This window comes from Orussus abietinus, unplaced genomic scaffold (genome assembly GCF_000612105.2).
Source record: "Orussus abietinus isolate OABI.00-Male unplaced genomic scaffold, Oabi_2.0 scaffold1, whole genome shotgun sequence".
Classification (NCBI taxonomy): Eukaryota; Metazoa; Arthropoda; class Insecta; order Hymenoptera; family Orussidae; genus Orussus; species Orussus abietinus.
This window is the reverse complement of record NW_019396017.1, coordinates 2,900,470-2,924,359: the sequence shown is the minus strand read 5'-3', so window position 1 is coordinate 2,924,359 and position 23,890 is coordinate 2,900,470. Positions and strand designations below refer to the sequence as shown.

General features: G+C 36.5%; 4 protein-coding genes across 11 annotated transcripts; 1 reads left to right on the top strand and 3 right to left on the bottom strand.

Moving 5' to 3' along the window:
• Positions 1 to 102: 102 nt before the first annotated feature.
• Positions 103 to 8,375, bottom strand: LOC105698072 (spatacsin). 6 transcript variants are annotated; one of them, XM_012421990.2, is made up of 24 exons: positions 8,329 to 8,375; positions 7,589 to 7,708; positions 7,183 to 7,486; positions 6,943 to 7,109; positions 6,506 to 6,865; positions 5,633 to 6,436; positions 5,376 to 5,548; positions 5,028 to 5,302; positions 4,698 to 4,868; positions 4,394 to 4,627; positions 4,136 to 4,327; positions 3,924 to 4,043; positions 3,659 to 3,833; positions 3,359 to 3,582; positions 3,117 to 3,274; positions 2,710 to 3,028; positions 2,477 to 2,645; positions 2,020 to 2,391; positions 1,787 to 1,942; positions 1,560 to 1,708; positions 1,379 to 1,486; positions 1,005 to 1,295; positions 625 to 944; positions 103 to 515 (listed from the first exon to the last, which is right to left on the bottom strand). In XM_012421990.2, exons 3-24 carry the CDS (start codon positions 7,459 to 7,461, stop codon positions 287 to 289), a joined length of 5,445 nt encoding a protein of 1,814 aa, XP_012277413.1. In that variant the 5' UTR covers positions 7,462 to 7,486; positions 7,589 to 7,708; positions 8,329 to 8,375; the 3' UTR covers positions 103 to 286. The 6 variants fall into 6 exon arrangements, with proteins under 6 accessions (XP_012277413.1, XP_012277414.1, XP_012277410.1 ...); XM_012421991.2 differs by lacking the exon at positions 8,329 to 8,375 and adding an exon at positions 7,777 to 8,131; XM_012421987.1 differs by lacking the exon at positions 8,329 to 8,375 and adding an exon at positions 7,862 to 8,131.
• LOC105698074 (sprT-like domain-containing protein Spartan) lies at positions 8,221 to 12,362 on the top strand. Of its 3 annotated transcripts, none has more exons than XR_002762425.1 (6): positions 8,221 to 8,482; positions 8,629 to 8,789; positions 8,871 to 8,979; positions 9,072 to 9,191; positions 9,272 to 10,909; positions 12,236 to 12,362. XR_002762425.1 is itself a non-coding variant. In XM_023434688.1 (5 exons), the coding sequence occupies exons 1-5, from the start codon at positions 8,390 to 8,392 to the stop codon at positions 10,856 to 10,858; spliced, it is 2,070 nt and encodes a 689-aa protein (XP_023290456.1). In that variant the 5' UTR covers positions 8,221 to 8,389; the 3' UTR covers positions 10,859 to 11,327. The 3 variants fall into 3 exon arrangements, 1 of the variants encoding a protein (XP_023290456.1); XR_002762426.1 differs by having other exon boundaries at positions 8,387 to 8,482; positions 8,597 to 8,789; XM_023434688.1 differs by lacking the exon at positions 12,236 to 12,362 and having other exon boundaries at positions 9,272 to 11,327.
• On the bottom strand, positions 11,115 to 17,522 carry LOC105698073 (vitellogenin-3). The gene is made up of 22 exons (XM_012421993.2): positions 17,363 to 17,522; positions 16,988 to 17,196; positions 16,659 to 16,904; positions 16,424 to 16,582; positions 16,201 to 16,343; positions 15,943 to 16,090; positions 15,417 to 15,601; positions 15,023 to 15,342; positions 14,790 to 14,965; positions 14,500 to 14,717; positions 14,158 to 14,377; positions 13,880 to 14,081; positions 13,589 to 13,805; positions 13,369 to 13,526; positions 13,157 to 13,299; positions 12,949 to 13,082; positions 12,733 to 12,859; positions 12,464 to 12,646; positions 12,033 to 12,362; positions 11,706 to 11,961; positions 11,355 to 11,634; positions 11,115 to 11,292 (listed from the first exon to the last, which is right to left on the bottom strand). Exons 1-22 carry the CDS (start codon positions 17,505 to 17,507, stop codon positions 11,124 to 11,126), a joined length of 4,368 nt encoding a protein of 1,455 aa, XP_012277416.2. The 5' UTR covers positions 17,508 to 17,522; the 3' UTR covers positions 11,115 to 11,123.
• Positions 17,523 to 18,013: 491 nt separating this feature from the next.
• Positions 18,014 to 23,456, bottom strand: LOC105698204 (PAX3- and PAX7-binding protein 1). Its single transcript, XM_012422249.2, has 16 exons — positions 23,081 to 23,456; positions 22,640 to 22,818; positions 22,348 to 22,510; positions 22,131 to 22,230; positions 21,867 to 22,024; positions 21,719 to 21,801; positions 21,430 to 21,623; positions 21,070 to 21,259; positions 20,150 to 20,273; positions 19,719 to 19,907; positions 19,358 to 19,557; positions 19,113 to 19,263; positions 18,846 to 19,041; positions 18,572 to 18,770; positions 18,378 to 18,496; positions 18,014 to 18,292 (listed from the first exon to the last, which is right to left on the bottom strand). Exons 1-16 carry the CDS (start codon positions 23,253 to 23,255, stop codon positions 18,241 to 18,243), a joined length of 2,472 nt encoding a protein of 823 aa, XP_012277672.1. The 5' UTR covers positions 23,256 to 23,456; the 3' UTR covers positions 18,014 to 18,240.
• Positions 23,457 to 23,890: the final 434 nt, after the last annotated feature.

The window sequence follows — 23,890 nt, the reverse complement described above, 5'->3', positions numbered from 1 at the left end:
AGATTTTGAATGTCAATGGTGACGTGGGAAATCGGAGAAGCAATAACTCAATAAATGTAAATTCGCATAGTATAGTCAAATGCAAGTAAGTGAGAAACAACATTTCCATACATAATACTGAAAATTTATTTATGAATAATTATTAAAAATAGCACATTTCTTAGACTCTCTTTCAACAGTAATAACAATTTTATACGTAAACTTCTTGTCGATGGTGTCTTACATTCACCGTTTATAAAAACTCTTAAATATGTGTCTCTTTTCAATAATCGAAGGATTTAATCATTCAACTACCGAATGTTTCTCCTATAAATTCTGTAGCATCATAACCTTTTACCCAAACAGTGTCTTTTAAGTATGCACAGATAACAGCATTCCCAAGCATGTTTTCAATGATCCTTTTAAATCCCAGCTGGCTAGCTAACATGTACTTGTATTCGATATCCACTAATTGGGATACGAGAGCTTCCATGTTTTCTGTCATTGATTTCGTAATTACCTTTTCTAACTGATACCTGTCAACCGAAAATATTACAAAAGCTTGTTTAAAATATTTTTTGATGTTTAGACTAAAATTAATTATAGAAACAAATAAAATTAAGATATATATTTTTTTTTATTTACCTCCGGGCACAGTCTCGGACCATTACTGTGGTTAGCTTGTTCGATGTTAAAAAATCGTTCAAATACCGCATTTCGCCTTTAATCACGCAATGAGTATAAATTGCTTCTGCCCAGTCTACGTGATGATTATAAGCGCGAGCAATTATAAGTCCTTGGGGATAGCTTAAATCACGACAAATGGTCCTTTCAATCTCTTCAGAGGTTAGGTCTAGTATACAAGCAACTAGTTGACCCTGCGATGCTGCACCAAATAATGATACTTGTAAAGCTATCAATTGTGCTTGATATGAACATCGACATGCCAAGTTCAATTTTTTATCCTAGGAAAAAAATTACGGTCACTACGATGGAAAAAAAAATGATTCGTTAGTCTAGTTTACCTGTAAATAGTATTCTGCAGCGTGTGTGAAATTCGCTATCAAAAGGTTTAATCTTTTCAGAATACTTTCAGTTTTCGTAAGCTTCAGATCCGTTTGCGATGAATAAGTTTTTCCCATTTCTTTCCTGGCTTCGGTCACTAATTCATTTAATAATTTTTTTGCTTCGTTTTCCCACATAATGGCAATCTCATAATATAGACGAAAATGTAACGCAACCAGATTAAAGAGATCTTTGTCATTCGGGCACTGGCGTTTTACAAATTCTAGGAGAGCCATTTTCAATCCTGGCACCTGTGAAAATAATTTATCGGACTTCAAGATGAAAAGAAACTAAATTAATTGGTCGAATAAAAAAAAAGTGTGCCGTAGATTACCTTATCGAGACCTTTCCCTAAAAGAAATTCGAACTGATAGTGGTCTTTCAAAATCTGGAAAACATAGTGCATTTCTGTAAATCTACCAACTCCGGTCACAAGGCGTACCTGTAAAAAAATGCAGCTTTAGATTAAATAAATTAGAACGAGATACTTTCAAGTCTAGAGAATTTTCTTATACCAATAAACTCCAATGTTTAAGCGTTTTTAAGGAATTCGCAACTTGTTGACATTTTCGTAGTATAGATGCTATTCCTTCCATGTTGCAAGACGTCGTAAAACAATCGTGGGATTTTATTAAGATCTCTACTGCGATTTTTAAAGTTGAAACTGTAATTAAATTCGAGCTAAGAATTACGTATTTTTTTCAACTTACTAAACCATTGATTAATTAACTCAACCACTTACTGTCTCGTTTTTCGCCGCACGAACGGCCTAACATTTTCGTAACCTTTTTCAACAACTCTTGTCCTAACAATGATGGTTCACTGCATAATTCTATGAATGCATTAAGTGTTACGTCCAAAGGATAACTATTTAACACTATAAACTCGTCGCTCTCATCTGAAAAAGGAAATATAAAAATGATATCTATTAAAAAAAAAAATGAATCAAGATTTCGATGATTTTCAGTTTAATACCTTCAATTGACGACGTTATAATGGCTACAATTCTTTCAGCCAACAAATACGCAACGTCGTCGTTTTCTATGTGATAAGCAACAATTATATCATGGGCAATTTCGAATTTATGTTCATCGTGGCCTTTTATAATATCTTGCAAAAATTGAGTGGGATTTTCTAACGTTAATAAGCTTTGGTAACTTTTTCCCAGGTATGTAGCAAGTCTATAACATAATATTATCCTCGTGCCCGTATTCAGTCCATGTTGAAGGTTTTCCAATAACGTTTCCAATAATAACGTACAATCAAGTCGAACTTGGTGAACAGCTGTCGTAGCACTCCCTTTTTCAGGACTCTCGCTATGATTTGATTTCGTCGAAAGCACGTTTACTGCAGTAACAGAAAATAAATAGATACAAAACCTGGATTTATTTTTTCATTTAAACATTTAAATGAAAGGAAAGAAAGTAATTACGTGACTGCGTCGAATGGTGCCTTTGCAATCCTCGGTTCCTAAGTGTTCCAAATTTCTGCAATTTACTTTTATTGCTGACGGTTAATAACGCCTTTTGTTGCAGAGTTAGTTCATTGGGCAAGATCTCTCCCTCAGCTAAGCTTAGACATAACATCAATATTTGCAAATCCTAATTTAAAAAGGAATATACATTAATTATGATTGATATATGGACGTATGATTTTAATACGTACCATGTGCTTGTAATTGAAAAAGGTTGCAATCCTTAATGCAACATCCAATTTATCCGCATCGATCCATTTGCTTATCAGAGTATCGACAGCTGTTTCCTCAGCTACGTTGCTCAAAGTACACGTGATTTGTAAATCAGTTAAGCCGCATAACAGTTCAGTCTTTAGTTTATTAAAAATACCATACTCATTCTCTACTTCGATATTTTCAGGTCCCGCGAGTACACACGATTTCCACATTGCCATTTCTACCGTGTCTATCGTTTTCTGATCCGCTGAGTTTCCTCTCAAATTGTCCAGCGCTAATCGTAGTATTTTGTACCTAGATGAATGTCAGGAGAAGTCGTACAATTTAATTATTTTCTATATCCCAGCAGTTTAAATCTTCACTATTGACAAATAAGACTTACCGTTCTTTATGAGATAAAACCTTCTCAGCATACTCGACAAAAAATTCTGCTGCTTGTTCGAAACAAACGTTGTATTTTTTAAAATCAGTTGCACATCGTTCCCAAAATCCTGGTATCCCACAGGCACTTTTGTCAATGTCTCTTAAGGCCTTGCGATACTGAAATCAATTAATGGTTACTTTTAATTGTCTACGGTACGACTTTGATAATATATTTTTTTAAACATTCCCGTAATCATTTACCTGTGCAAGTATAACGCGAGAAACATCTTTTCCTGCTACAGTTGAAAGTTGCAAAGCACTCGTATAGTTTTCTTCCATTATTAAGTCATTGACACATTTTTCAACTTCGGACTCGTAATTGTATTGAGCTTTCGTATCACCATAGTTTAGAAAATTTAGAGTTATACCCGTTTTGAAAAGAATTCTGATATATTCCAAAAGTTTCGAGAATTCTGGGGCGTCGACTGAAAAATTACAGACGCAATTATATTTCATTACAAAGGATATTTATAAAAAACAAGACAAAAATAGTGTGAATACCTGGAAGGTCAGCATTAAAATTCAGCTTTACCAGCACCTCGAGAAATTTAATTTGCATGTATGAACTGCAGAAACTTTGTGCCAAGGCCACCACGATGCAATTGACTGCGACGGATGCAATCCAGGAAACATTTTTTAAATAAGTCATATCTGTACATTCCCAATCAATAATTTTCTAAAAGGAAGAAATACATATTTATCGGTAATACATTTCAAGTACTATAAACATATTGTCACTTAAAATTATAGTTATTACTGAACTTACATTGCATTTAAGTGTGGAACAGCCGGACTTAAAGTCTAGCAAACTTTTCTCCGATTCACGGAAATTTCCAAATTTTATACACTGAGTAAGAAACTCAAAAAATGGACGCAATGGATTTTCCTGTGGGGCAATGTTTACATTCATGCGTTACAGTACTACCATGTAAAAAAGTACACTTATAGGTCAGGCAGAAAGATATCGAACCAACTCACTGGCATAAATATTTGAAAACTGCGATTAAGAGTATCAACATATCCATGGGAGACCATAATTTGAAATAAGTGAAACACCTTATCAGCTGACCACATTTGATGTTCCATACACTGTTCGTACTCTGATTCAATCTCCTTATTTTTAACCGATATCACCAGCCATGAGTACCAATACGAAATTGCGGAAAATGGCTAAAGAGCATAAAACAATCTTTTGTAATTTTTTCTTACAGTAGATATATTCATTTGATCGCGTACCTCGTAACATGCAGCCAAAACTGTTAAGATTGGCAGAGAATTTAAACGGGATTCTACTACTAGAGCACCAGGTGGATCTTGACTTTGGTGACATTTTAAGATAATAAACCATAGATCGTTAGTAAATGCATATGTGCTGCAATTTAAAAGGGTACTTTCTGTAGAATTGAATCCCGTAAATTTGTTCAGATCTGGAAATGTTGCAGAACTGGAACTTGGTGAATCTTGTGAATTCTGTAAATATATAAAATAAAAAAAGACTATAATTGAAAGGTAATAATAAAAATAGTTAAAAAGCACTTACAGGCTGGTTTAGACCTATTTTAGGAAACAGTAGCTGTCGTGGATCCCTGGATTTGAATTTCTGATTTTCGTGAACTATCAGCTCTGTTTTCAAGAGTCGAGGGTTACCCAAAGCCGCCATTAAATGATCTCTCACGTTTGAGTCTTGGAAGTATCTAGTAGTTTTCATCATCTATAATAGCATGATAAGACGATATAGTAGTTACTAATTTTTAATTAGACCTATATATGTTTTAATTATTAAAGTGAGGTACTTGTGTACGACTATGGTACTTTCGTCAACTTTAATTCAAACTTAAAATATAATTTTATAGTAAAATTGATATAGTACCTGATCTACAGGATATGCAAAGATTTGTCCAACCAGAAGAAATTCAAACCAAAAATTGTGATTGGCTAGAAATTTGAGTAAGCCATCAGGTAACGTTGCACCATGGATCTGTGCAAATCTTACGAGAATCTCCCACTTTCGTAAAGCACAAACGAACTGTGCAGAATCATTGATCAAGAGTATTGTAAGGCGTGAAACGAGACTTTTCTCAAAGTATGACAAGACGGATTTCAAAGCTTTTTCAGACTGGTACAAGACTGCCTCTAGAAGGCTCTCTGAAATGAAATACATTCACTAATGTTAGTAAAATATCAATTTTTTTTTAATAATAATAACATATCTACTGACCTATAGAAATATTAAGGGCACTTCGAATGTAATTAGCTACGGTAATGTGAAGTCTTAAACTTTCAGAATCCATTCCTAATATCTCAATGAAAGATACACAGCTACAGGCGATTTCTGGCTTAGATAAATTTCTCAGTCCAAAAATATGGGCATCAAAGGCTGCTTGAGATTTCCTTTAAGAAATATTTTCAGTTATCGATCTCTTGCTCCTAAATGTATCGATAGAATAATTTGTATACTTGATGCAATAGAATTACATTTTAGAAGTTAATTTTCCTTGTGACTTTTCCTGATGCTGTTGAAGAATGATAGCTGCCACGTTAGGTCTACATTGTTTAATATAACTGATATACGTTAATCTTTCCTTGTGTCCATACTTTTTAACAAGATACGCACTAGCGAAATTAGGCATTGCTTGTTTCTGCTGACGCCATTCAAATAACTGCAATGCATTCAAGTTCTTGTAACCGTTCAATAGTTTATACATGGTGATACTTTTTACTGAAGAATCATTCATCATCGACCGTTTCAGAATTGGCACATTAGTTAATATATTCTGCAGAATATCATGTGACAATGAGAAATTATTCAAATCTAAACCGTTTTCATCTAGAAAAATATCCTTCAAAATTTCTTCTTCGGTTAGTCCTTCTGTATTTTGGACTATAAGAGATTTCTTTTTGTATTGTAACCAAACTAGCGTTAGCGCAATTATATAATTTTGTTTGAAAAACTTGTCATAATCATCAGATATATAAGAGACAGTTTCTAAAATTCCCTTCTCTAAAGCATCAACATAGGAATCGTTTGCGGTACACATTTGCATGAGTGCATTTGATAATTTTTCATTTTTCATGTCAATCTCGCTCATCTTATTTTCTTCAAGGTATTGTTTAGAATATAATGAGATATTTAATCTTCGTGAAAATGTGGATTTATCAAGGTTACACGAAGCACAAGATAGTATCTCTTCGAATTCAGATGGTGTTACCCCACTGTTGAAAAATCTTGCTAAAATTAATTTCATACTAATTCGTTCCTTTTTATTGAAGACGCCATATCTGAAATGATGCAATTTTTTATTCATTTACAGATGCAAGAAAGTGTACGATGATGTGTTAAAAAAATACCTGGTCAAATAATTAAGAATCTGTTGCCGACCCACATAGGATGCACGAGAACTTTCAACTGACTCAATCATTTCGTCAGTAATTTTTAAATTCTTAAACAGTTCACATTCTTCATTGGAGTATTCTTGTAATTTTTTGTCAGTTATGCTTTGTAAATAATTCACGTCAATCCAAAATTGAAGCATATTGATCCTGTTACTTAGCAATAAATAATTCCATACTTCCGGACCCAGTAACTTCTTACTAATGGTCAAGTCAAATACATTAAAGCATAATTCGGTGCAAAGGGCATTTTTTATATCTTCTGGTATATTTATAATTTCTTGTATTGATTTTTTGTAGATGGACACATTTTGCAAGCTGAAACCAATATGTACAGTGCATGTATAGGACGTAGTGAGCACTACCGGGACTTTTCGTAATTATAATTAACTTACTGAAATTTCTCTTTATACACGCCAATTACTTTGAGGATGTCCCATGCTTCTTTCTGCACATCTTGGAATCCTTTCATATTTACTAAATATTCAGCCAAATAATCTCGCAGCTTTGGTTCTTGGCACATTATACAAAATTTATTTATGTAGTCTATAGAATTTTTGCCCTGATAAACATAAAAATGCATGATAAAACCGAAACTTAAACTATACAAACATCAAATTATACAACGTACATACCATGTTCCTTAAAATATGAGAAGCTTTATGAACTTGTTGTTTACTTAATAATTCATTAACCCAAATGTCAACTTCTTTGGAAAAATATTCTTGTGCCTCTTTGATGCTACACTGTCTTCGACAAGCTAGACATTTATAGGCAAGACTGATATGAGTACCTTTTGCGGAAGCTTCTCTCACAATTTCACGTTCTCCTAGATTCTTCCAGCCTGACCAAATGCCTGCCAGTTCTCCCGACAGACATTCTACTGGAATTCCACCAACTGTAGTAACTTCCATTTTCACATCCTACTGCTGTCGTTTTCTGAAAATATTTACATGATATAATAATTAATCCCACAAAACCTGTTATTATCTAATACAAAATAAATGTAATACTTCAGAAACAAACTGTTCATAAGCTTACAGTATTAGAATGGAATTTCCTTTGACATTTTCATTGTTGTGCCTTTATTTTCTGATACCACTGACCGATTATAAATGACTTCATTCCCATGGATATTCAATCAAAGATCAAAGTACAGAACTGGTAACAAAAGAGACAACAGACGTAATAGTAATAACGAGTAATATTATCCTACAAGTATAACGCACATTCATAAAAGTAATTTAGATGACATTTGACATGGTTATTATATTATTTCTAACGATGATATAACAGTGATCAAAAATATATTACTCTGTGCACTTAATAAAAGTTTCATAACATTCTGTATGTATGTATGTATGTACTGCGGAATATTCTTGGCTTTTAGTAATTTCAGTAAGTCATCAGCTGTTTTATTACCACCTCTTTCTGGCTTTCCCAATGGTCTCGTTTGTGTCTTTGTGTTCCCTTTCAGCTTTAGGTGGACCGAGATATCAATTTGAAGAGAACAACCTTCCGATTGCTTCCGATCTACTGTGGTCGCAGGTGTGAAAAAAATTCACCGGAAGCTAGTCTCTGCCCGTAAGTAATCTCCCAACTCATCTCTGCTAGGCAGCTCGAAAACTGGCTGAAAAAGTCATGAACCCCTCATAAAAGCTTCGAACCCTGTATCTCTAGATATATGTAGTTTAAGGTTATGACAGGTTGAGTCAGGTTTAGTTGGACTAGTTGTCTTTGTGTTTAGCCAATGTTTAGGTTGATCATGGTCCGATCTGTACCTTTATTTTTACGTTGACACAGTACTTTTAATGCTTAATATTTTCCGCAAAAGTAGCTACGATGAATCCAGTTGTAGATCAGGTCTTGGCTCGTGATCTGCATCGAAAACTGAATGGTGTTGGTGTAACTGAAAATGCTATATTTAACGGCAATGTAAGACAGATTTATATTATCTTGTGCTTTACGGTATTTGAAAAATGTGTATGATATTACGAAATTAGTTTAGTATATTGAATACTGTTCACATTTAAATTGGTTTTTGAATAGTTGGACCGTTAAAAATGAAGGATATCTTCCAGGTGGACAAAGAGAACTACGAACCACGAACTCTTGTTGATCGTACCTTGGAGCTCATAGATCCCACTCCAAACATCTACACTTTATTTATTCAGTTTAATGAACGCTTCTTTTGGAACAAGCTATTACCTGTTGAAGTTCGGTGGAGTCCTAGAATGACTTCGTAAGCATATTTCCTCCATTGTCAAGTATTAAAAAACACTAATTTGTAATTCATTTACGTGAAAGAAAACATGCTCTACAGTTGTGCAGGGATTTGTAGTTTTCATCCTCGGAATAAGCAGTGTGTCATTGCACTCAGTGCTCCATTACTGAAATTAAGACCAAGAAAAGACCTTGTCGAAACCCTTTTGGTAAATTTTTACTTGTTCAATAGTAATGTTAATCTATTTTGATCTAGTAATGATATTCTACTGATTACTTGTTTAAATTAATTTTCAAACAGCATGAGATGATCCATGGGTATTTATTTTTGACAAATAATGACAGAGATAGAGATGGGCATGGTCCACAGTTTTGTAAACACATGAATAGAATAAATCAAGAAGCTGGAACCAATATAACGGTAAAAGTATAAAATTGTCTGAAAAAAAATCAATTCTTACTATAAATTTGAGAAAATGTCAACGTGCATTTTTTCTACAGATTTATCATAGTTTTCACGAGGAGGTTAAATTATATCAACAACACTGGTGGAGATGCGACGGACCTTGCCAACATAAAGCACCTTATTTTGGTACTGTGCGACGATCGATGAATCGAGCACCAGGACGAAATGATTTTTGGTGGAACGAGCATCAACTTACGTGTGGAGGAAAATTCATTAAGGTTCGCGAGCCCGAGAAACCAAAGATAAAGGGGAAAAAAATTAATAGTAAAGATTCTAAATCTAGTACACCAGAAGGGAAGAAGCTAAGTAACTGGTTGATAAAGACTGATACGACTGATAAAAGAGTTACACCTCCAACAGAAATGAGACCCCCAGTTACATCTTTACAAACTCGGAATGAAACTGGCAATATTCATGATATAAATAGAACTAAAAATAAAACTGATTATCCAGACAAGAGCAAAGGAATTCCACCTGCAGGAATAATGAAAATTGGAAGTAATGCAAATAAGGTTTTTGGATGGGGTACTGGAGGACCGAATGGCTGCAGGGATTCAAAACCAACTAATTTATCTACTATAAAACCTATTGGCAATTCTACACCAAAGTCTGATTCTAAATCAACACCAAAATTATTGTTTTCTGGTGTTGTTGGTGGTTCAGGTACAGGAAAGAGCAATTTGGTGGACAAATACTCTGAAAATTCTCACTTAAATCACGTTAATCAAAAGTTGTTACATGAAAGTCGGAAAGGCTTAAAGAGTCCTTTACGCACTGCTTCAAGTTTAAGTAGTACAGAAGTTCCTAATAAAAAGTTGAAAGTGAATGTAGAAAAGGATAATGAAAACGTTAATTGTCCTGTATGTAATATGAGGTTTGCGGTTGCAAAATTGAACAAGCACCTTGACGAATGCTTATCGATTTGTGATACAGAGAGTTACGCTACACCAGATACATCGTGTCAGATATCCACCAGCAGTAATTGTCTCCCTTCCAGCAGTTGCAGTTCCTCAGTAATAATAATAGATGATTCCGATACTACAGACAGACATAAAGGCTCACATGAAAGTCAGTCAGATTCAAGGCAATTCAAAACAAATGATAATCCAGACTCCGAAAGTGCAGTGAACTGCCCAACATGCAATGTACCGGTTCTAAGTGCAAAAATTAATGAACATCTTGACGAGTGTCTAACAAATTTGATGCTGACTCAAGAATGTATACAAGATGATAAACCTGATAACATTGACAGGTCTTCACTGACTCTGGGAGTATTTATGGAAACGGATAGTCCTAATAGTATAAACTTGATCAGTTTGGATGAGTCTTCTGTTAGTGATTCTGTACTTTCAGGCAAAGAGGAATCATTAACAATTTCATCTAAAATGTACAAGTGTTTAGTTTGTAACAGTATTATTGAGTCCACGGTTCCCTTGAAAGATCACCTAGAAGATTGTGTTGCAAGTGTATTTAATGATGAATCTTCATCGTTCACTGACTTTAACACGAAGGACAAAAGTGCAGAACAGGTGGCTAAATTTCCTTGCCCAATTTGTATGGAAGTTATCTGGGAGAAAGAGATGAATCACCATTTGGATGGATGCCTTACAAAGAACGTCTAGTGATGTGATATATAGTGGTTCAAATGAACATCTAAATATATTGTGAGAGAAGTAAGTTCATCCAAACAGATTAGTTTTGTTAGGCACAAATATTTATTTTATTTTATGTTCACGAAAATCTGAAATAGTTTTGTTTAGTTTTACAAAACCCATGCTTGAACTTGCATAGCGCATGGTATTAGGAAATTGCTAACAAACTTACTGTATTATTTAGTCTTAGTTTGTTTCTCTACTTAAATGATAATATTTTTATAAAACCTTTATTTTAAAGTTTCTCGTATGAGATCGCAGTGTCAAAGTCATGTGCAGTACAAACACCACAAGTAAATCCTCGAATATAGTTTGGGAAGAACAAGAATACCTGCTCTTGAGTCCAATGTATGAACACTAAATTTACAAACATAACGTCAACTGTTTTCCCATCTAGTCTTAAACTGTAACAATAAGAAAAATATATTATTGAAACCGTGATGTAAGAGTAATAATAATATTTTACCTTTTAGAATTGATTGTGTGAAATTCAAAGTCGCGTTTCAGTGGCAGTTCCGAAGTGTAATTATAGACTGCACCTCCATTCTTTTGTGGCATAATTTTAATATCGTCAGTATCATCGTGCAAATTCAGAATAATTCCTGATGGTGTATTAACTGCAGTCACTACAAACTTAGGGTTGTCTTCGTAAGAATGTCCAAGTATCATTGCTTCTCGATCTCTTCGCAAGGGAACACTGATGTTATGAACTGTTTGTACCGTGGATGGTTTTAGCACACACACATCTATCAATGCCAATAAAAAAAGGTTGAACACTTGCATATAAAAATCAATATAGATAAATAATGCATTCTACCTATAAATGGTCCGAGCAGTGGATTGTCGGTGTACTTATGCAGTCGACTGCGAGTAAAAAAAAAACTGATGAATGGGGAACTGTAAAATATTGGAACGGTGTCCATATTATACTGCAATTGTCCTGTGTTTGAATCCGTTGGGAACGTTGCTACTATCGAAAATTGATCGGAAGCTTGAGAAGTACTGGTGTTACCACCGATGAAATTATAAAAGCTCCTAAATTTCCACGCAGCACTTATCAATATCGTCGGGACCTGTTACGTGAATTAATGAAAAATTAGCTAAAGGAAGTTAACGAATACTCGACATAGAACATTAGACTTACATTTTCGTACTCGGTAAAAATTTCATATTTTCGCAAAGTAGATAATTCTTTGGAAGCTTGATAACATGCTTCGGTGTATGGAACGAATTGTTTCCCTCGCGATTCTTCTCGACATTTGTTATACGGCCACTTGTCCTCCAAACTTTGCTTCACCTGTTTGTTTGTCACTTCACCGCGTAAATTTAATAATATCTTTGTTCCAGTGCACTTTCCTTTCGCGGTGTCGGATGGACCCCATACAATATTTATTTTCATGGAAGATGGCTCGGTCGATGTCAAGCTTAAATATTCCCAATCCCAAGGAATTTCTCTATCACACTGTACACAGACCTGTAGAATATTTATAGATGACAAGAATATTCATTAACTCGTAATTTTCATATTTTGACCCTCAGTTTCGGCTCACCGATAAGTAATAGTTTAGACATTACCTTCATGACTTTTTCTCCCGGTATTGTTTTACTTGCTTTGATTTTAATAACGTCTGAAATCATACTTGTAGGTTCGTAGAGAACTGCCACGTTCCACTGTTGAAAGATACTCTTTGTTTCCAGCTCTCGGCGTATTATGGAGAACATGTGATACTTCTCACTTTTGACGTATTCGAATCTTACCTAACGATTATATTTAAACACGTTATTAACAGTGTAATAAAAATTATATATCTTACAAGTATCATACTAATAAACTCAGTATTCACCTCAGTTGACTGTAGATCGTAGGGTTCAATATAAACTTCCACTCCGCAGCTCCCCTTCGGGGGAATATATGTAAAATAATCTATGAGATGAAGTCCAAGCAGAGCAGATTGAGCAACAGGCCAGATTCTGCAGTATAACGTTTCAGTTGAAACAAAATAACAAACAGAGATAGAATTATATATATATAAAAAAAAAATAATCACTAGGAAAATTACCGAGAATTCCCACGATGCGATGATAACATGTCGACGACCACGTTACTTTGGAAAATATCATTTTCACAGTCAAATATCTTTACGTGCAGTTGTCCTCCCAATTCTGGGGCTTTAGTGCCAAAGATGGTTACATTCTTCATGTAATAATCACAGTATTAAAGTACGTTTCAAATATCTTAGAGCTATTATTTTAAATAATTAACGTTACCGTTGATTCCTCTGGAGCATATTTCCTTACAGTATATAATACCGGGCACGAAGGACATATCGCTTGCAATTTACTCTTTACTTTTGCACCCCTGATATTAGTGACCACTCTTACATGGCCGGTTATACCAGTTTTCACGTATTCTGAAGCATTGGGATCACGTGTTTGCGTTATAAAATATTCATTTCATATATCTTTCCCGTCTTACTTGCCTTTAGGTGTCATGTACGAAACGAAGAATTTTTCGTCGAGTCCTATTGTGATATTAAACGGCAGATATGCATGAAATGACTGTGTACGTTCAGCCCCATGCCATAAATCAGTCAATGGATTGTACGTTTCTATTGTTTGAGTACCGTGGATTGACGTTCTGAAAGTAATCGACGTATCGTCAGATCCACCCAGGTATTTCATAAATATATAAATATTCACCGTAAAACTACGTGGTTGTTTCGCCCTGTGAATACGTGGGTAAAGTTCCCTCTCATTGAAAATAGCGACGTAGCCGTCGCCGCGATGCGAACATTAGTTCCAAGATCGGTAGCTTGGACGGATTCAATTGTTAATGGCACATTAATACGCTGCTGATTAATGTGGAACTCCATATTCTGATAGATATGGTAGGCGTTTCCTGGCAACGAGACCAAAACTGAAAGGACCAAAAATACGTAATTGAAATCAGGTGAAACATTGTCTGAACTTAAAGTTCAGTCCTCTACGTACATTTAAATGCCTTTACAATGTTGGTCTGATTCAAATGCAGACACAGTACCGCCTTCTGTTGGACGCGTGCAATTATTTCCAAGTGCACCGGATGATCGACCTCTTGATGACGCATGAATTGTTTCAATATGTCCTTTAGCCGGGTAGGACTATCTTGATATGTCGACAATGAGTACAGAAGACCTTCCGCTTTTATGTACAGCTTGAAGAACGATACCCAAGGCATTATCTACTTTGTAATTGACAATGTAATAATTATTATGGTACGTCTGGCTTACAGAAACGTGGTTTAGGTTTGTACCAATCCCGTGATTGTTCAGAGTTAAGTGCAACACTGTGGGGATGTTCGTAACAGAGTCGGCGATTACAATGCCGTGCAACATTGCTCCAAAATGCCTGGAAGTGTCTTGATAATCAAATAAATAATTCCCTGTAAGGATTTTCTGCTGGGTGGGTGGCTTCCGCAAAATCCGAATAAACTGTGCTGCGATGTTTCCTCTGAAATGAGAAATACGATAAGCGCATTTTTTTTTTAAATTCCATTTTTTCGTATAAGAAGGTAGGAGAAAGAAAATCATATAAATTCGTTTATGTAATTTCGTGCCCGGGAAATATCTTACATGTGAGTGTAGCATGGGTAATTCGTGCGTTCCATGGATTTCAGAGTGGTGTAAAAGAAATTGTACAGATGCTGATTAGGCTCTCCTTGCATGTACCAGTACAGTGATATTAGCCGACTGGGAGATGGATTGGAAACTATCAGGAGAGTCATGGCAGCTATCCTCATCTCCAAATGTTCGGTTCGATTGACTAAAATCGGCCAGTACACTGGATATATCTGCCGACAGATTCGACTGAGAAGAATTATACGAATAAATTCAAATAATGCATCCCGAACAAGTCTAATTACCACATCCGGTCTGTACGGAGCACTCGGTAGAGAAGACCATGCCGCAAGGAAACGTAGATGGCGAGATTCAGAATTTCCACCACTTGCGATCGGTTCAAGGAACTCCACAACTCTGCCCAGCTGTATATTCGCCAAACCTTCCAGATATACCATTTTCTTTTCGTACTGCGTACTCTCTGAAATGAAATAATTAGCAATCGAATTTCCATTAGCAAACCGGGCCGATGGCTTACCTGTAAATTTGTCCAGATAAAGGCGCACGTAATCGTCAAGCATTTCATACGGGCAGTACATTTGACAAGTCTTGTAAATTAGCGTCCCGAAAGTAAGGATCCCCGTGTTCTGAATGTCAGGTGCAATGTAATCCGGTAAATTGAGGAGCGACTGCATGTTAACCAGCAGCTCGACGTTCGGGTTCTTAACGTGAAACGGTAAATGAGTGAGCAGCTGGATCGCATTTATGTGGGATACCTTTTTCTGTAAAATTAAATCCAATACGAATAGAGCCGATTCTTTGCTCCCTACTTGCGGTAATATTTCCAGCAACATGTTCCTGGAAATATATGGTTATATCACGTTCTTAGAGGCTGCACAGTACCAGAAGCGTATCAGATTTATTTCACCAACCTGATTGTTTCCTCCTTATAACTAGTTCCGGATATTTTGTTGTAGACTGTCTGCAAATCGGCGCGCTCTAACATATTCAGATAGTACAGAAGTATCGAAATGGTCGTATTGTGTAAATTATCTATTTTAGTATCTAATCCAGGATTCTCGAGGCGTTGACTCAGCCTGTCCAGAAGGTTTCGTATCTACGACAGAAACCCACGATATGAATTCCTTGAATTATAAAAACTGTCCCAAATGACACTCCTGGTTCCTATGAACATTCTACGAATTACTTCGACGTTCCCGGAACACGATGCAAATATTTAACATATACTCAAAGCATGTTCCAGCTCATGAATGTACATACAGATTATCCATTAAATATTCTAATTATCGAGAGTATATTAAAAGAATTAAAGAATATCCATAGGCACAATGGTGTCATCTGGGGTAGGATGTTGCCGAGATGGACGTTCAAAATTCACTATCGGAGCCTAAATAGACTTAAACGAGGATAACAGTAGCGACTTGGCATTTCACTTACAGTTGCAAATATAGTAATTTTATCGGGAACGCTTCTACCTTGTGTCAAGTCGCCTTCGGGGAGTTCGTGTTCAAGTCCTGCGGCTTGTAGGTCGGTTTTAGAGATTCTAGTATTCACGTCTCGAACCGATGTTAATTCCAGAATTTGCCTAGAGTGCGGTAAACACGTTAAAACGTCAGATCGATCTACGACGAATCTATGGATATCTCTTACGTCTATCTAATTACATACAGAGGAATAAGAAACGGGCAAGCTTACCGGGTGAATAATACATGGGCTTCGCCGAGGCTTTGAAATGGCTGTACATAAATCCCACCGGTCGCGTTGACGAACAGAATCGTGTAATCCTCTCCCTTAGCTCTTACTTTATACAGTCGCTCGCTGGACTTCAATACTGGGTTCTTGAACATGCCGATAAAATTATGAGAATGTAAAAACCCATAAAATACATCAGGGCGCAGGAATTCATTCAAGCGTTTACTTGGTCATTATTGGGACACTCCATGCGAGGAACGTTGCTCCAATATTTCTGGGGATGTCCTCGACAGGTGCGAGGATCGAATGACTTCGTAACGACGCTTTCGTCCTCGGTAATCGGGATTACAACGCACTCGATATTGCACTGTCCGTAATGATTGATCTGGGAAATACGTGTAATTATAATAGAGCCGCTGGTTAATAAGTAAGATGCCAGGAAATCGTGGCAAAGCCTTTACCTCCTGGGAGTAAAATGCGACCTTCTTCTCTACGGCCTTTAAATCTAGCTGGAGAATCCCAGCAATACTGCGCTTAATATTAGTGGCCCAGGGAGATTCGGTTCCCACGCTAAAATTCTGTATGTACCCCATGTCGTAGTCTATTCTAAACGGCTTCAGAAGTTCCTCAGCCTGTTCGTCGATTTTCACGAAATCCTTCTCGATGCCAGGAGGACCGTTAGAGGCGCTCATTTTAATCGATTGCAACTGGAAATAACGGATTTAATTTGGAGACAGTAACTTTGACAATAATTATCGCATATCGACGTACATCCTATAATATACAGTACCTGTACAAGAACCGAGTCCTCGTCAGCAATAATGACCAATTTCCCATTAAGACCCCACGAAGAAGCTGCTTCTGCTGGCAGCAACGTACTTGAACTTGTAGATGCATCGTAGGAATAAGTGTACTCTTTCCCTTTCGAAAATAATCTTCCCGCGAAAGCGGCTCCAGATAGCACAGCGAAAGTCAGTAAAATGGCACGCCCGTAATGCGCTGGAACAAATGAGAGAAATGAATTAATTCGTGGTGGTCGTTTAAATTCACAGGTCACGGTCGAGGAACAATGTTAAGTGTACTTATGAAACACACGATACTGATTATGTACTGTTTACGAGCTATAGATCGTTTAAGGCACGTGGATGTAAACAATGGATTGTACCTTGGAGGCTCATGATGTGAAATCTTGGCAGTACAGAGACTGACTGGGTACGTGTCAGCCAGAGATGACCCTCACAGTTCATATCAAAGAGTATCTTTGGTTCATATCTCTGTGACCTACGCTTACACCAGTCCTCGTATTTCATAGTGTAGCGGTGTGTCAGAATTATCCCCCTCGGTAAACTATCCGCATTCCCACCGTATTTTTTACTCGGCTTATGTCACGCTTATTCGCGACTGGGAATCTGTAAGTTCGAGAATACAGTTACTTTGTAAGAATAAATTAAACACTACAACCGTAACAATGTTTATCTCTACGTATTCGAGTATGTAACTCCCTAGATGGTTTACCAGCTTCATCTCATATTGCCAACATTTTTTGTTTCTTTTTTTCTGCTTTCGGTAATTCACATCTTTACAATGTTGTCTCCCGGATAAAAGGTTTGAGACATGACCTCTGACCGCTCGCTTATCAGCACTTGATTCATTATCTACGCCGATAGTGAATTTCGCTCTGAAACGTATGTGGATTTTTAGTCATTCTTAAAGTAGTCATTCAATGAAATCATCGCATCCTCGGGGACGCTCTTAAGACTAGTCGGTTAAACTAAGTCACGATTACGACGGACCTCGGTTTCTTTAACTTTCTTTATTATTTACAAAGTTCAAATGTACGAGACGTTTTGCATTTACAGCGGTTCCTTTCTACGGGATAATCGCTATACAAAATTGTCCTTTTTTATATTACACAATTAAGAGGGTTAAATATATGGTGTATAATTATCGTAGCATATACATGAGCCTTCTATGCCACATAGAACTATTGATGAGTTTAACTTCGTAACTGTAAACCGCTTTTAGCGCATGAAAATGGGCGCGTTATGAAGGCTTGATTACTTTCAGGATGGATTTTGAATACTCCCACGCTTCGCTGAAACGTAATTTCAATTATATAATAAAGAGGTTTTAAGGTTTGCTAAAAATTATCTTTATGTGATACAGTAAAAATATCTTACTTGTGAGCTGGATTTGCTTGATCTAATTGTTGGCTTAACTGATATATCAAAGTAGCAAACATTTTTAGATGATCGATAGTGTCACCCTGGAGCCACGCTCGAGGCAACGTGCTCATTATCTGTGGAAAATAAACAATTAATATATATATAAAAAAAAAACAGTTATCAAATCAAATGTACTTATTTCTGCTTACCATATGTGCCTTCGTCAGTGCATCAGTTGGCAGGGAAACTCTCAATCCAGCCAAAAGGTAGCGATTTAAAAGTGATCCCAGTGCTAAATTTTTCAACTGATTATCTCCTAGAAGTCCTTGCCAACTCAGCAGATTTCGCAGCAATTTAACTGCCATTGCAAACTGTCGTTGAAAAAACTGGTGTTTCGTGTCGAGAACTCTATAAGAAATGAATACCGCGAATGAAGTAAAAACTTAAGAATTATGGGGAACTCAAGTTAAGAATAGTACTCACTGTTTTGGAAAAATTGGTATAAATACATCGTTTTCCACGGCGGATTTTGCTTTCTCCAAAATTGCGTTAAAAAGCAATTCTAGAGGTTTGCTGGAATCTGTGAGATTTGGGTAGTCCCTGATGAGACGATTAATAGTACCGACTAGTCGCAAAGTCTGGGAAGTTGACATTGGATCCCATATCTTTTCTACGACAGCTGTCAAGAGTACGAAAATATTAATATTAACATTCAACCGAACAAAATGTTTGGTACAATAATTTCATTACCAGTGAGTTTTGGAAGAACGATTTTCTCAATTGCAAATGGCACTAGTCTGACATCCGGATCTCGTTTTAATGAGTCTTCGGTTTCTTTGCTGTTAAGTGCGTACAACAGTAATGCAGTATACCACTTTGTTCTTTCTAAGTCAGCGCTCTCCTAATGCAAAGAATAAAAGAAAAAGTATAAGTTGTAATATGCACAAATCACATTACTACGATTTTCCTTTACAGTTAACGTAATTTAAACATACCATAACTGGATTCCAGGTTAACAATTGAAGTCTGATTACAGGAGAAATAATCTTTGGTATACACAATGGTACGTAAGCTTCCATGTATGCATCGATGTCGGTCTCCCTCCAGGACTCCAGTTTTGAAAGAATCCCTCGTACGGTGCAAAAGTCATCGACGACGTCAGAAAATATATCTTTACTGTCGTTATCGATTTCATCTGGAAGAAAATTCATATACATTTAATATGAAATTCTTTAATAACATTAACGCTTTACTAGGAGCATAAGTGTTTTTAATGCCTCCACATTTTTTTTTTTTTTTTTCAAGTGATCCAACGATACCACTGCTAATCAGATGGAAATATTTGCAATATACAACCTTTCGCTTGCTTAAATGCGAGATTTTGTTGCTCAGTGACTTCGTCATCACTGGACATGCCATCGATATGCTTCGGCAGTGTAGGAACCAGTTCTCTGGCTCTTCTACGTCGAGCTCTTCTGCCCTCCCTTTCTGTAGCACGGCGGATACGCGCATCATCTTCTGGTCCTCTTCGTATGTTTTGGCCTCCTGTCAAAATAAAAAAAGACATAGTTTAACATTGATTTCTTTTTGACATAATTTAACAATGAAACATTCTCAATGATGACAAAATCATTCGGTTAATGAAAACTCACAAATATTCAATGCGTGGTTTAGTAGATTAAGTAGCAATAATGTTACGCAAGTCTAAGTTAAATGTTTTATTTAAATAAATGCAATGCGTAGATAATGTCCTAAGTGACGGAATATAATGAGAAAAAATAACTGACTCGCAGCAGTGGTGATCTCTTCGGCTTGATCTCTCGTGTCTTGTCGCCTTCGTTCCATGAGTTCATTTGAACGGTCTCCATAGAGGTCTAACCAGCGGTGCTCCAATCCAACAACCAGAGGCAGCTAACAAAAGAAAATTTTAATTAAAGTCAGCTAATTAAGGAACGTACACTAAATAAAGAAATATATTTTTGTCTTCGAATGGAGTTTTCAGTGCAGCCCCTTCTTAAATCTTTTCTGTATAGAACAGAATGGAGATGTTCGTCTCTTTTGTCCATTTAAAAAAAAAAGCATTCGACAAGGTATGTTATGAAATATTACGAGACAACCACATAGCAGGTATCGTAACAAAAGCAAAAACTTAAGAAAGCGAAAATAGTTTGGATAATTTTTAACCCATTAAGAGATATTCAAATGAGACAAAATTTAGTATCACCGATTTCATTCAGAGTTACGGGCTTTCCCTTTGTCCACGTTTACTTACCGAGTATTACGCTTAAATTCAAACACTTATTTCAACAGGTCTACAATCATTTTTGTAAAAATAAGCGTATCTCAACACAGAGAAGATGCTGACCCCCGGCAAAGAATCATACACTGATCTCAGAATGCCATTGTTAAACAACGCCATGTCGGAGTAAATAGTGCCATCTTTTTACTTTTACGAAATAAATTACCACTGACATCAGTTAATTCAAAAATAAAAAAATGTGTATATAGAAGAATTTATTGAGATCCAAATATTTAGATGATTTTTTAATTGACATTTTCCAATACCGGATGTCACATTAACTTGTTTCCGTAGCACATTAATAATTTTGTGGCATTACAGTTTAAAGCCGATACTGAGAAACGTTGAATGACATTGCATGTGAAAACCCCCAATGTTCAAAAAAAGCGTGACAGCGTATGAACCCACCTTCTCATCAAGACACTCTACCAAGTCAGTGACATACCCACGCAACTCTTGGTAATATCTGAAGCGCTGAGCAAGCTGCGGCGCACGTGTTTCGCCCTGATCCAGTTCCTTGACGGTTTGCTCTAATTCTTCATCTAACTGTTCCTGATCCCGCTGATGACGGTGATAAATTTCTTTCAAGGTCTCCAATCTGGCAAAAATAATATTCTCCATTATAATAACGCGATATGCATCAATATTTGTGGTACACTTTTAATAAGTGTGCGCCCATTAGATCTTCAAGAAAGCCTATGCTTTCAGATTTTACCTTCCTTTTCATTGTGTTAGTAATAATTAATAAATAAGTAATTTGAATACAACCTTCCACGGATTTTATTGACAACATCTTCCGGAGAGATTGGTTCTATCTTCGTAGGGTCCGGTGGGTGAATCGATGGTGGTGGCGGTGGTGCTGGCATCATTACCATCTCCAGCGGCACTCCCGATCCTATGACCTGGCTTCCACCCATGGTATATTGCTGTTGCATAATAGAATCTTGTTGTGCTGCTGCAATCTGTGACCGTTTTAAACATGTCACATATTAAAAACACATAGATAGTGGTGACTCATTGAAATACTGCCCAAAATAAAAAAAAAAAGATATGTTACCTGTGCACCAGTTACTCCTTTTCTAATTTGTTGCGCTTCCCATTCCTCTTCTTCGTTACCATGTTCACTTTCATCTTCTGAAACTAATAATACGATGGTAAGACAATGATTCCAAAAATACAGATAACTGAAAAAAAAAAATACATACGTCTGTTTTGTACTTGAGAAGCAAGGAATGCTTCACGTCTCTTTTCTTTATCACGTGCATCAGTATTAACTGTCATATCTATTCGATCTTGAGAATCGTCATCATCGCTTCTATCGTGATCTTCCTCTCTAATCAGTCTCGATTTTCCTTTCTCGTCACTGTAAAAATAATATTTCAATCCAATGTTCAGTGTTACTGTACATGTATGGAACAATCTAAGATAATATTTCCTTTTCGTTGTTTCATTGATAGGATAAATTTTACCTTTGTTCTTCAATTGGTATATAGTCCGTTCCTAACTCTCTTGCCTTCTGTCTACGTTTTCTTGCAGCATGAATCATTGCAGCATCAGGTATGCAACCACCTATAATAATGAGTTTAGATGTTATACATATATTACACACACTTCAACATAATGACTAAAAATATGGAAAATATGTTTACATGATTCATCTAAAAATATTTAAAATTAAATGCTTACTTTCGAGAAGAATTTTCATAGTATCGGTTCTTTCAGTATTTCTGCGAAATTTATGACTGCTACGGTTATCATCTTCTTCTTCATCCGAAGTATAATCGTCTTTTCCAGCTGCTAACGCAGCTCTTCCGTTTAAAATCAAAGGTCCGGTGTTCTTTATTTTAACCTAATGGAATAAATACAATTCATTAATATAGAAATTAAACATCTCATGTAACTACATTAATATAATTATATACAGACAACTGATTTACACAATTTCTAATACTAATAAAACATCATAGAGATAGCTTACTACTAGATCATCTGTCTTTATTTCTAAATCTTTTTCCTGTTTAATGGACATGTTTGCTTGCTCATGGTCCATTTGCATTTTCTCTTCACCTTTCTTTTTTTTTCTCTCATGATCTAGCTGTTTCATCAGTTTTTTGCTCCTCGAAGATTTCTTCACTTTGAAAACCTCGCCGTCGTCCGCTGCAAACATTAATATCTTCCATGATACAGATAGCTCCGTAATTATCTTACCTATTGCAACATGGCGTTACCGTTAATTTTCCCTTAACTGAGATTAACAATTCTACGACAGTATTAAACGTGAACAATTTGTACACAGTTTGTATCCTCGAACCCCAGAATCTGTCCGAACGAAAAATCGCAAGAATATTCGCGACATTAAATACGAGATCAGGTTTTTCGGTCCATGAATCAAGGGCGGTTAATTATTTCGCAAAATCACCTTCCTCGAGCTCCTCTCCGAAACTGAGGAGCGTTTGCTTCGGTTTATCCTTCTTCTTAGGTTTCAGTTTGACGGGCTGAGCGTCTTCTGTCTCCATCCTGTTCTCATTATCCTCGTCCTCTTCATTGAAAGGCCGTCGCCGTATATTACGCTTCGGTTTGTTGAACAGCGACATTTTTTCCGGCCTCGGTGATCGCAAGGGTTTTCGTGCAATTCTCGGATTCACGAAGTCATTACTGATTACCGGTTCGAAGAAGCAATAAACACCGTTACAAAACAATCGACAAACGTCGAAGCGAAGCAGCAACCGCAGCAACTGACTACAAGGAGTTTACCGAGTCGAGCCAAATTGAACAATTCAAGCAGAACGGAACATGTGGCTATATACTGAGGCTCCTTTTCAAACGGCTTGGGTACGACTCTCGAAGAATATTGATTGGTTTAGGAAGGAAGACGCAGCCATGTTACTAGCAGTACGAGGTTAGCGATTGGTCACATCCGTTTTACCTGTAATGGCGGTCATGGCTGGTGTTCCATTAAGCACGTCGAGTATCACACATCGCGTCGCGTCAACGCGCAAAAATGACGAACCAATCAGAGTTGCGTTTAAGCCGGCTCGTTATTTCTGCAAAATTCTGATTGGTTCACGCTTGACGCATTGACGCGCCGTGTTCAATGTGATACTCAACGTGCTTCCTGGGATTGGCTACGATGTGTTTCATGGCGGGCCCTTTGAATATCAATACCAACGGCAAAATGATCGTACTGGAGATGTTTCCAAAAATAATGAAGATCTCGGAATTCTTTGCT

Excerpts from the sequence above, each read along its gene's own strand:
- LOC105698072 (XM_012421990.2), bottom strand. The coding sequence starts at position 7,461 with ATGGAAGTTACTACAGTTGGTGGAATTCCAGTAGAATGTCTGTCGGGA. Across the intron at positions 6,866-6,942 it reads GTGTATAAAGAGAAATTTCA|CTTGCAAAATGTGTCCATCT; the intron begins GTAAGTTAATTA and ends TATTGGTTTCAG. Across the intron at positions 516-624 it reads GTCCGAGACTGTGCCCGGAG|GTATCAGTTAGAAAAGGTAA; the intron begins GTAAATAAAAAA and ends TTCGGTTGACAG.
- LOC105698204 (XM_012422249.2), bottom strand. The coding sequence starts at position 23,255 with ATGTCGCTGTTCAACAAACCGAAGCGTAATATACGGCGACGGCCTTTC. Across the intron at positions 22,025-22,130 it reads ATACCAATTGAAGAACAAAG|TGACGAGAAAGGAAAATCGA; the intron begins GTAAAATTTATC and ends TTATTTTTACAG. Across the intron at positions 21,260-21,429 it reads GTCAATAAAATCCGTGGAAG|ATTGGAGACCTTGAAAGAAA; the intron begins GTTGTATTCAAA and ends TATTTTTGCCAG.
- LOC105698073 (XM_012421993.2), bottom strand. The coding sequence starts at position 17,507 with ATGAAATACGAGGACTGGTGTAAGCGTAGGTCACAGAGATATGAACCA. Across the intron at positions 12,860-12,948 it reads TCGCATCGTGGGAATTCTCG|AATCTGGCCTGTTGCTCAAT; the intron begins GTAATTTTCCTA and ends GTTATACTGCAG. Across the intron at positions 12,363-12,463 it reads CGGGAGAAAAAGTCATGAAG|GTCTGTGTACAGTGTGATAG; the intron begins GTAATGTCTAAA and ends AATATTCTACAG.
- LOC105698074 (XM_023434688.1), top strand. The coding sequence starts at position 8,390 with ATGAATCCAGTTGTAGATCAGGTCTTGGCTCGTGATCTGCATCGAAAA. Across the intron at positions 8,483-8,628 it reads ATGCTATATTTAACGGCAAT|GTGGACAAAGAGAACTACGA; the intron begins GTAAGACAGATT and ends GATATCTTCCAG. Across the intron at positions 8,980-9,071 it reads ACCTTGTCGAAACCCTTTTG|CATGAGATGATCCATGGGTA; the intron begins GTAAATTTTTAC and ends ATTTTCAAACAG.